Source organism: Arachis hypogaea, chromosome 19 (genome assembly GCF_003086295.3).
Source record: "Arachis hypogaea cultivar Tifrunner chromosome 19, arahy.Tifrunner.gnm2.J5K5, whole genome shotgun sequence".
Taxonomy (NCBI): domain Eukaryota; kingdom Viridiplantae; phylum Streptophyta; class Magnoliopsida; order Fabales; family Fabaceae; genus Arachis; species Arachis hypogaea.
The window spans coordinates 114,789,248-114,801,711 of record NC_092054.1 but is presented as its reverse complement, the minus strand read 5'-3'; the positions used below and the strand labels follow the sequence as shown (position 1 = coordinate 114,801,711).

General features: G+C 34.3%; 1 protein-coding gene across 1 annotated transcript; it reads left to right on the top strand.

Annotated features, from left to right (window-relative positions):
* Positions 1–9,237: 9,237 nt before the first annotated feature.
* On the top strand, positions 9,238–11,441 carry LOC112778633 (RING finger protein ETP1 homolog). Its single transcript, XM_025822933.3, has 4 exons — positions 9,238–9,299; positions 9,386–9,464; positions 10,498–10,551; positions 11,121–11,441. Exons 1-4 carry the CDS (start codon positions 9,250–9,252, stop codon positions 11,274–11,276), a joined length of 339 nt encoding a protein of 112 aa, XP_025678718.2. The 5' UTR covers positions 9,238–9,249; the 3' UTR covers positions 11,277–11,441.
* The last annotated feature ends 1,023 nt before the right edge of the window (positions 11,442–12,464 follow it).

Here is a 12,464-nt window from a genome sequence, read left to right as displayed (position 1 = left end):
GGGCTGTGAGGTTGGCTTCGTGGGCTGAGAATTGGGCTTACTGGGATGAGGTTTGGGCTTACTGGGCTGTGAGGCTGCCTTTGTGGGCTCAGAGGTTGGTTTCTTGGGCTGAGGGTGCTTCACTGTGGGAGTCTTCACAGGTTGGGAGTGGTGCATCTTGGCCTGGGAACTGAACTTCTTCTTCTTACTACTTCCTGCTTCCAGAAGAGCTACAGCTTCCCCTATGTTGTCCACTACACAGGGCTGTAAGATGCAGTCCTCAAAGTATAGGTTGATCAAATGTTGGTTCCTCCTACAATCCTTGCACATTGCAATCAAGTCAGCATCTGTCACCAACTTCTTCAACCCAGATGCAATCGGAACTCCAGGAACTTTCCACCAACAGTTGTCAGCCTCAATGTATCCCAACTCCTTATAGTAACCCCTAACAAAAAACACATCCAATGTGTCTCCCTCAACACCCATCAATACCTCTGTATTATCAGGTTCATAAACCATATCTCCATCCTCACCCGTCTTAAACAAACCACCATGGTGAAAAATAAACGTCATGGGAGGACCCTCCATCTACAATGACAAACACGAAAACATCATAAACAAACATGACCAGCAACAACTACTCTGTATCAATCACCACCTAGTACACCCAGTTGGTACCAATCAACCATTAACCAAAAAAAAAAATATGCAATAAAACCATCACTAAATCCAGACATCCCTGACTACCGTCACAGAGCCATACAAAGTAACACAATCTCATATAGGAAAATACTAAAACAACACTAATACACCCTTCGTCACCCGAAACCCTACCTTAAATCAGACGAACATTAACACCACCACAGTAACAATACACCACATCACACAATAAGTCAGAAATCATATTATGAGTTCAATCCTTACCTCTCAACATCTCAATGCCTTCTTTTACTAGCAATGCTGCTCCAGTATAACATCAACTCTGCATTAACGTCCAAAGCCTTTCTACTGTAATCATCCAGCAGCACTAACGATCATTGTCGGGGTGGTGCAGAGCTTCAGTCAAACGCTTAGGGCATACCTTGTGGGAGACGACATGTTTTGGAGCGAAAGACAGAGCGATGGTTGATATGAGACAGGGGTAAGGCATAGCAACGTTTGAATCCCTCTTCAGAAGAAAAAACGGCGCCGTTTTATCGCTAGTAGCGCATTCCATCAAAACGATGTCGTCCTGCTTCTCTGCCACCTAGGCAGTTAACGGGCCACGTAAGCGGCCGTTTGCCATGTCACTTACCGAGATGACGGAAGGACGAACATGATCAACTCATGTATCTTTCGAGGACATTTTTGATTAATTTTGACTTTCGGGGACAAAAATGGAGATCGAGGACACATTCGAGGACGAAATTGACTATTAACTCATATATATATATATATATATACTAGTAGAAGATCCGTGCGACAGACGAGTTGAAAATTTTTGTTTTTTGTTTCGACTTTTATTTTTCAATTTTTCTGGATTGTCACTTTTTATGTTAATAAAAGTATTATTTTTGTTTAATTTTTAATAAAATGTAACTGATTTATTTACTCTATCACTACTCCAAATACACAAGTATCCTTTCTTAACTTCTCATAGTTTGTATAAGTATCCTTACTTTTTGAAACATTCTTATATTTTGCATAAGTATCCTTACTTTTTGAAACATTCACTTTGATGAGCACTTCTTAGAATTGACTATAAAGATCCTACCTCACAATACATTGTATCTTGTGAAACTTCATATATTATGCGCAACAAATACAACTTCAAAATATAAACAACACAATTCAAAAGATAAACATTAATAAAAATCATAACCAATATAATTTATGTATAATTTTTTTTTATTTATCATGTTAAAATCATTTATATCTTGGATAAAAAAATTATTTTACAAAAATGTAAGTTGTCATTTTTCAATGCTAATAGAGATCTATTAAAAAGAGAAGGCCAAATACACAAAAAATGAAGAACTTAAGAATTTGTAAAAAAAAAACTCTTTCGAACTTTTATTTTCTTTAAATGCTGCCTGAAGAAAAAGAAAAAGAGAAAAAAAATGAATATTTGATATCTCTCATCAAACTTGTTATTTTCTAAGATCAAAAAAAGAAAAAAGAATAATAATTGTAAATCTTCTTTTGTGCAACTTCAACTCGTTCTTACAAATATCTCAACCACAACTTTTTAATCAAAATCCTAACTTAGATGAGAGATAACGCACTATAGAGGACATTTTTTTGTTTATCTTTTATTTTATTTTTTTTGCTTTCTCTTTAATTCTTCATTTGGAATATGTGCGACGCACGAACAAAAAATATCTGTTGCCAAAATTTACCATGATGAGTTTCTCTCTTCTACCCAACTGTATACTCTACTTACCCACCGTATCAAAATATACCCTTCTTTATTACAACAAATAATATTTTGCTTTAATGACCACACTCTAATATCCAACTATCAATACACATGATGATCAAGAACTAATAAATCTTTGTTATTTATTCACCGAAATAACAGCAACTGTAGGATCAAGTTTTCAACAATGAAGGATTCAGAGGTAACTTAGTGGATCCACGAACATTCATGTTGGCCCAAAACAATCATTTCACTAGAAACAGCGAACTCAAATACTATAGAACATATAGAATGAAAGTGGAAAAAGGAATATAAGAAATAATAATAGAAAAGATTCATGACATATACTTGATCCTAAGAGAGAAGTACTTTGAACCTATAAATTATAGTCTTCCGAACAGTAGCTTATATCTTGCATTCTTACCAATCAACATAAATTATAGCAAATATCTGATAAATGACAAATGGAATAAAGAGAAAAATACATTTAAATGAAACAAAATTTGAGACCTCGATATAAAAAAGGTAAGGAGAAACACATCTAAATATAAAAAACAAACAGCCAAAAAAATTTAATAGATTTAGACTACTATAACTCACAAATCCATCCACCAAAATTATCTCCATCAAATGTGGGAGAAGCTGACCAGTGAAAGTAGAAACAGTCCAAAGTCTAATCACCCTAACTTTGAGGTTCCATACTTCCTTCTCAGGATTAATCTTATTAATCATATCCATGGAAGTTCTCATCTTGAAATGTAATTAAAGAGATGAAAGAGAAAACAGATTTCAGTCAATTAAACAGCAACTAAGAAAAACATACAATAACACATGAATGTGAAAAAATGTGACATGATCAATGGATTTATACTTAATTTATAAACACATATCAATTGAGTAATTTGAATTTTGAAATCCATAGAATCCTTATTTTGGGAGAAAAAAAAAGAAGAAAGTAAGATAGAGATTTGAAAGATATTGATTGACCATAGATATCAATCCAAAGATATTTGTGGACTAAATAATCCTATATATAGGCTCTAAGCTAACAACAATTGATGAACAAATAAGGTGTATAAATGGTAAGCTATATTAACCCTAAGTTATTCTCTATATAAATTGTAAGGTAATAGCAAGAGAGAGGATTGGATGAGAAGAGGATGAGAGAGAAGAGAAAGATAACAAAGACAACATGAGGTAACACAGAGAAAAGCGAGAACCAAAAATAAAAAGAAAATCTATGCATAGATCCAAGATTGGTAGACTTAGATAAGGACACCTTTTAATATAGATATCATTATTTTATTAGGCTTCTTATATTATTATATTTCCAATAAAAAATATATCATTTTTCCAATGAAGATACACACAAGTTAATTATCTATGTAGTTAAATACCAAAAACCAAAATGCCCATCAATCAAGTTCAAAAATTGTGCTCAAAAGAAAAAAAGAAATACAATTAAGGAATGAAGATATAAACAAAAGAGAGTAACAAATAGTAATAAATTTTTTACTAATTTTATTTAAAAAAATAGGACAAGAGAATCAAAAACTCAAACTTCTCAGAAAAAGAATCGACATAAGCTTGATAGCTAAATAGAGCAACTGCTCAGGCCACTCTCCAGGCAGCTCCAAAATTACAAATCTTATTTGCTCCATCGATTCATAAGCTTAAAGTTGCTTGATGAGTGGTCTGACCAACCCAACAAACTGATCAATCCCATAATCGAAAACTCGAAAACTTTAAAGAAACCATCCAACTAATCTGAAAAGTTGTAGTATTTGATTCTCACAACACAATGTTCATTACTCAACAAACAAAGACAACAAAAAAGAATAGAAAAAAAAAGTTTAAATTAATCTTCTCACAACCATAACAAAATTTCCAGTCAAAAGTATTTATGGCTAACAAATTAAATAAATAAGGAGTATTTTTAAAAATAAAAACTAAGCAAATAAAAACTTAAAAATGAGCAGAACATGTAAGACCTCAAATTTTTAAAAATTAAATAATTAATTATTTATGAGCTAATATATTATATTGAGATATAGTTTTAAGAAAATTATTTTTAACAAAAATAATTAAATAAAATTTTATGATTATTGAAGTTTAATTTAATTATTATTTATTCTACTAAATTTAAATTATTTATCAAAAAAATAATAAGTTATTAAAACAAAAATTAAATTAATTTTTATTGTTATTATTATTATTATTATTATTATTATTAAAGTTAAAAAAAAGAGAAAAGAGAAAAAAGTGGCCGAAGCCATTTGGGAGAAGGAAAGAAATGAAACGTGTTTTAATTTCATGCATATATACGTGTGTAACATTATAAGATGACCAGACGAAGGAGATATGAATTCCATTCAGGCGGGTAAGGGCTTTACTCTGTGTTCTCTCCAGGTCGCCTTTGCATTGGCGAAGACTGGAAAAGTTCATCATTCAGTGGTGGGGTCGGTCTTCATAGAAAAGAGGGCATCGCCCAACGAGTGGCAGATTTGGATGGAGTCTCGCTCATAGATAGAGGAAGAGTACACCACAAATAGAGACTAAAGCAAGTGTTGGGTTTAAAGCTGGTGTTAAAGATTATAAATTGACTTATTATACTCCTGAGTATGAAACGAAAGATACTGATATCTTGGCAGCATTATATATATATATGACACCTAAACCCATGTGTTGTGTAACATTTTCCCTAAATATGATCATTAGTTCCAAACCGACACCTAAACCCATGTGTTGTGTAACATTTTCCCTAAATATGATCATTAGTTCCAAACCGGACTTGCATGCTTCATTTCCTAGTAAAGTGAGAAAGAAAAGAAAAAGAGAGACCGAAAGTGTGGGTGAGGAGAACCACGAAACTTTTGAATTTCCGATTTCGATTTTTTGCGATTCGTAACTCCAATAAAAAATCGAATCCAGTAAAAGTGTTTGTATCTTTCTCTTCTACACATTGGCGTCACTTTTGATCGGTGAAAGTTGACGGTGACGTAGCTCTCCTACTCTTTAAGTTCGGCCAACTAGAGTTCTAGGAGGCACATATGATTTCTGACGCTTTCCTCTTCAACAGCTTGGTCAGAAAGTTTCTCCGGAGCTTTCGTTGATTTTGATTTCATACGAAGGTAGGGGGTTTCGTTTTTTAAATTACAAGTTTTTAATTTAAGAATTCCAAAAAGCTTATTGAGTAATTGCAAATAATTTACACGTGTTTTGTGTGTCTAATTGATGAGAATTGGTTGTAATTGTGAGTGTTGGTCAATTTGGTGTTGCTTGTTAAATTGAAATGTGATTTGAGTTTGAATTGAGACTGTGTTTGATGCTGGAATTTATGGTTATGGAAGTGGATGGAAATTGATTTTGGTATTAGTATGATGGTGAATAGGTGCTGATGAAGGGATGGTAAAAATACGCAAGAAGGTGATTTTGGTTAGTACTAAATGTTAAACGAGTATGGTCAGAGGGATTTGTAAAGTCTGAATGAAGAAATGAATTTCCTTTAATTTCAAAAGCTAAAGATTTGAAACGGGCTAATTTTATTGAAATAGAAAGAGGCTTAGCTTTAAAGAAAACAATTTGATTCTATTTGATATTTTGAACTGTGTGAATATTGAAAATGATTTGTTACTTGAAAATATTTTGAAAAGGGTTTGAAAGGTGGTTAGGTTGGGACCCTTGAAGGGTGACAAAGCCCGGATTTTAGAAGAAATGCTGCCAAATTTTTATAAAACTCTAAGACTTTATTTAAAGTGTTATTTAAAAGCAAATCTAATTTATGAATATTACTTGATTTCAATTTATTACGAAAAGAGTTTTGTTTTCAAACCGATTTATTAAGAAAAGTATAATGTTTCAAACTCAATCTTTTGAGAAGGGATTTTGCCTTACGTTATGTTTTGAGTTCGGTTTGATAAGAAAGAAAAGAAGAAGAAGAACGAAAAGTAAAGGAAAAAAAGATAATTAAAGGAATCTCTGCCACAGGAGAGCAGAGAATAAAGATTAAAGAATATATTAACTAAAAGGATCTCTACCACAGGAGAGCAGAGAACAAAGATTAAAGGAATATATTAATTAATGAAATGACTGCCAAAGGAGAGCATATGTGACATTGTTTGGGCCTTAGTGCCAAATGTAAAGTAGGGACGCCCACACACTGAGAACTGTTTTCCAGATGTACGCTTATTGATTTGGAAAGTCACACTGTATGCGGTCCAGCCGTACGACTTATAAGCACACTGTATGCATCTGGAAAGCCATATCTGGGACTCGTGCCCGGGTAATGTCGGGAGCGGGTAGGCAACTGACACATGACACTACAAGAAAAAAGGCCTATGGCCACGCTTTTTTTTTTCCATGCTTTAAAAGCATGGCCTAAAGTGGTCAATGGCCACGCTTTTGTGAGGGTGGTGATTGAATAGAGATTTGGCCACGTTTTTTCTTGCCACGCTTCAAAAATGTGGCGAAAAGGGTCAACGGCCACGCTTTTGGAAGGGCGGCAATTGATTAGAGAAACGGCCACATTTTTTTCTGAAGCGTGGCCATAGAGAGAAAGAGGGACGTTTTAAAAGCGTGGCGACATGGTTTCATTACGGCCACGCTTATAAAACGTGGCCATATCCTAGTACTCTTTTGGCACGCTTTAAAAGCGTGGCCAAAAGATTTTTTTCTGCCACGCTTCAAAAGCGTGGCCATAGAGAGAAACAGGGATGGTTTAAAAGCGTGGCGAGAAAGTTTCATTACGGCCACGCTTAGAAAACGTGGCCATATATCCTGGTACTCTTTTGGCACGCTTTAAAAGCATGGCCAAAAGGTCCTCATACAAAATAAAACGCTCCGTTTTACTTCCCCAATCAAAACGCTGCTTATCTCCTTCATCATTCAAGACCCCATTTCTCTTCAAAGAACCCAGAAGGCCAGAACCCTAAAAGCTTTGAAGAACCCCTGTCCTCACCCCAGCACTCCGCCAAGAACTCCAACCCTCCGAAGAACATCGCCGGCGCTCACGATGCCTCCGTCGTCACTCTCTCTTCCGGCACTCCCACCATCACTGCTCCTTCGGCGGTGATTCTCTTTGGTGGTGACTCCCTCATCACAAGTCTCTCTGGTGGTGACTTTCTCCGAGTTCACTCGGTCGACTCGGAGCAGCCTCTGGACCCTGAATCCATCTTCTCCTAGAACGATGAAGATTTGAGCCCTAAATTCAGGGAGCGAAGAGGGGTTCTCCACTTGTTCCGGAGCTCCTCTCACTCCTCGATTCGAAGCCCTAGCTCTCGCTCTTCTCTTGGCTTCATTCTCACCGTTCCCAATCACATCTCCTTCGATGACCTCATTCGCTGGTGCGGGCCCCACCTCCACCATCTCCACCGCCTCCTCTTCATCAGGTACCGTTTCTTCTCCTTAAACGTTTGTTGCTTTCTTTGCATATTTCTTTCATTAAAATCCCAAAATCGTGATTTGACATGTGTAGGAATGATGGAATGGAAAATCGCTACAGTGTGCTGATTCAACTTAGTTTTATCCAGCGTGTAGCTATTGAAATTGTTCTTTGACATAGAGTGCATACTATGATATAATATTAGAAGCAAATGAAACTATTTTAGAAGCTAACAATATAAATGTTGTGAACTAAGTTGAAAAAATATGCTGTAATGAGATAGATAGATTCCCAAAAGTTTCAATATTTCATTGTCTTTTCCTTTTCAGATTTTTCCTAACACAAACACCATCTGGAAGCTGATCAAGACCAGAATTTTTCTTCATATTGTTGAGAAGATTTTGTAGTGTGATTTTTCAGGGAAGGTATAGGTGAAATAAAGAAGATGGCTTTTCCAGGAGCAAATGAATCCATGTCAGGAGCCCTTTATTTACAAAAAGGAGAAGATATTCAATCTGAAAGGCATAGCTATAAGCAATATACAATTTATTTACCAAATATATTTATAAACTATGCTTCTTTCTGCCTTTCATTCTTAGATATTGCTAATAATATTAATGCTTAAAGGGTCTCTTTGCATTATTGCAGTTGAGTAATCCACTTGTAGAATATGCCACTGACTTCAATTCAAGGGCTGAGTTTTTCTGGTCTCACAGATTAATATCAGATTCCCTTTTTACTTGAGTTTTTTTTTACTTAAGTTTTTTTGTTCCTTTTTACTTGAGTTTTTTTCCTTTCCTATGGCCAAACAGAAAGAAAATGAGAGCATCGATGTGTGCGTAGATGACAAAGTTACAAATTATTTGAACGGAAGAGATGTGCAGCAGGTGCTCCATGCCAAGCTCATTGGAGTTCGCAAGTGGGATGTCTGCAACAAGTAATCTTATCAAACTTTGGACGAATAAAGAAAAGAAATAACAGTAAAATAGAGAATGAAAATTGCACCAAATTTATTTTTCCTCTTTGTGTCTCTATTGTTCTGCAAACAAGAAGTTCTACTTGTCTTTCTTTACTTCTTATTTTGACTTTTTCCTTTCTATATGAGCCCTTTTTTTTTTTAATTTATGTTTATATATATTTTTATGTTTTTCTTTCTGCTTATGATAATTTTTCTTAGCTCTTGGTTTGTTAGATACATAGATCTAGTGCAATAGATAGAAATAGAAGCCAATTGGAGTTGTTGTAAGGATTTTCAAGCCTGTGAGATCAGCCACTTCCAACACCCCCTAACTCCCTCTTCCATTCTTGTTCATTTTTTTCTGTTTCCTTTTTTCCTCTTTCTTTCTCTCCCCTTCCATTATTATTCTACTCTACTCCCTCTTTAAATTTTTATCTTTCTTTCTTTCTTTCTCTTGTCGCCTTATTGTAGGGTGTGTCTTCTTTCTTTCTCTATTTTTCTTCCCCCCTTTGAATTTTTATCCTTTTTCATGTTATGGGATTTTTTATTTGTGCTCAGAAGGGCAAAGGAATGCAGTTCCAAAGGTAATTTTCTCCACAACTTGTCCTATTGTTAAAGCACATGTTATAATTTTTTGGTTAATTGTGCAACCTTTTTATGTTCTGGATAGAAGTGGAATACTCACTACACTTTGCGATCACTCCTTTCAATGCCCTTGTGTTTCAAAGTGGACATACTTGTCTTGCCCGGTAAGCAGGTTTTTCATTCCTTCATCTTGTTTTCACATTGTATTGAAGTTCTTATTTTGGCTGGTTTAGGCAATTCTATTGTCACAAAATGTTACTTTCAGGAAGGAAGTAGCTTACTATATGCCTTCTACATCTCGGCATATATGATTTTAGAAATAGAGTGACCTCATATGAACATAAAGTTTCAACACTACTTTTGCAGTTTGATTGTTCTATGTTGTATTTGCTATTATTATGTGGGAATTTCTGGTACCAACAGCTGTTTCTGGTTTTATTGCAAGTGACATGAAAGGATTATAATGTTGCCTATAAATTATTTCTGGTTTTATATATTTACTCTGTTTATTCTGTTGCATTAGATTTTAAGTAGAAATCTCAATTCAAATCACCTTGAAGAGGAACATTTGGACGAAAAATTTATATGCATCAAGATTTGTGTATAGAACATTATATGCATCAAAATTTATATGCATCAAGATTTCTCTGACATTATAACAAAAAACAAAAATAATAAAAATATGCAAACCTTATTTTGTCCTACATTAGTATAGAACATTATCATTTTTTTAGAATTGATTCCCATCTCCCCTCCCCCCGGCCCCAAAAACAAAATCATTAGTCCTTGAAATCTGTTAGAGGACAAAGCGATTACTAATATAATAATTGCAAAAAGTATTATATTTCCACTTTGTATTGAAGTTTTGGAAGTATGTTTGTTCTATATAAACTCTTGAATGTCCTGTGTTTATGTTGAAGCTAACTTGGACAGATAGCTTGAAATAGAAACATATGCATATCTAGGTCTGATATAATCTTGCTCGCTGTGATTAATTAACACTGGCCTGCTTGCATGAACCACTTTATATTTAATAGATATACTGTCTTGTAGACATAGTTTCACATCATCATTTGATAGGGTAGCATTTTAATTTTCTAACACACTAAGTCTTCATTATTATTAGCACCACTGTTCTTGAGTATATTTCCCATTTCTATACATGGTTAGTGATTCATCGTTATTTCTCAAAAACAGATTTTGGATGAATACAACTGTCTTCTAACATCTCAGTTGGAAACTCAAAGACAAGTAAGTTGACACTGATGCTCCTGAAACTCATCCTCTAGAATATTTTTATAACTATGGAAAATAGTCTCTGCTTTGGATGTATGAACTATAGACTATATTATATCATCAAGGTTGACTAGAAACTACTTGTTCCTGACATATTATTAGAAGTATTATAATTACAGGAGTGGTTAGAATTTAGGGGTACTGAACCTGCATGCTTTGGTTTATGATAAATGCTTTAGGATTATAGCTAAAGCTAAATAATGATTCCCTCCATGTGATGATTTTTTGATGCAATAATAAAGCTAAATAATGAACTCGGATTCTCTTTGTGTTGTATATTTGTGTATAATTAATTAGATTAGATTTTATATATTTGTGTATATTTATGTATAATAAATGTATTATTGAATTCATTTTTAATATATATTTTTGCATTTTAATATATATTTGATATAAATAATTTATTTGATAGCATGCCGAAACATTTACACTAGAAACATGAGTTAATGTTAATGGAACAAACTATATATATTATGATTGAGTTGATCCCATAGTTTTCTTAGATTATATTATTTTATTTCTAGAACATACTTCATGATTCGGATGACGAAGAATGCTTGAAGATATTAAAGAATTGCTGGAAGGCTATACACCGAATGATGGGGTGGACAAAGTTCTTCCTGCAGTGCCAGAGCAGACAGATGTTGCTAAGATGGCTTTCAGGTCTGATGTTTTCATGATGTTTCAAACGCCAAAAGGGAAGGAACGAACCTACCAAGATTTGTAAATCCCACCTTAGTAAATCTGTATAATTATTGTCAAATTTGGTAAGCTAATTGAAGTATTAGATAGCATTGTATTTTTTGCTCAAGTTGAAAAGCTTGTTGTGAAATTAGAGTTTTGAACTCGAGATTTATTTTGTATTTGAGAATTAATGTATAAAATAATTATAGCAAAAATTATATATGTCAGTAATTACTATTTGATTTGTCTTGTAATAAAAATTGCATACTGGTTTGGTAATAGAAAATGACTAAAAATTTATATTGTGTAGTGATGAAGGTAAAGTCAAAAGAAGGATTTTTTTAATTTGATAAGGCTATCGCCACGCTTTAAAAGTGTGGCGGTATCTCTCCCTATCGCCACGCTTTAAAAGCACGGCCGTATCTCTTCCTATCGCCACGCTTTAACAGCGTGGCCATATCTCTACCTATCGCCACGCTTTAAAAGCGTGGCCATATTTCTACCTATCGCCACCTTTAAAAGCGTGGCCATATTTCCCACCTACAGCCACACTTTACAAGTGGCAGTTTGTAAAAAAGCGTGGCAAACAAAAAGCGTGGCAATAGGCTGAAAAAAGTGTGGCGATAAAGCAACTGCCACCCTTTCATAGGTCACCCTTTCAAAAGCGTGGCGGTAGCTCAAAAAGCGTGGCGAAAAGCTATCGCCATGCTTTTTTCTGCTTTTCGCCACGCTTTAAAAGTGTGGCAATAGACATGTTTTCTTGTAGTGTGAGCTTATGACCTGCATTAGGAATAAACATGCATTATGTTGTTTGCACATTTGTATTTGGTTGTGTTTGCTTGTATTACTTCTTTGTGATTGTTCTGTTTGACTTGTTTGTATGTTGGTTTGAATCTCTTACTTGTGTTGTTAGTTCACGGATGTATTGAGGTGAGATGTTGTGGTTGAAAAATGATTATGTGGCTGAGAGATGGTCAGTATGACTAATTTTGTGATTAAAATCTATTTTGAGTTTAGAAATTTAAAGAAAAGTAATTATTTATTTAAAGTAGAAATAAAACTATTTCCAAAGATTTAACGAAATAGTTTTACTAAGTATGTTAACTATTTGGATTAAATTCATTACTTTTATGGCATTCCCATTCCCTACTGAAAACGTGTGGTTTGTTCTCACCCCAAAATCT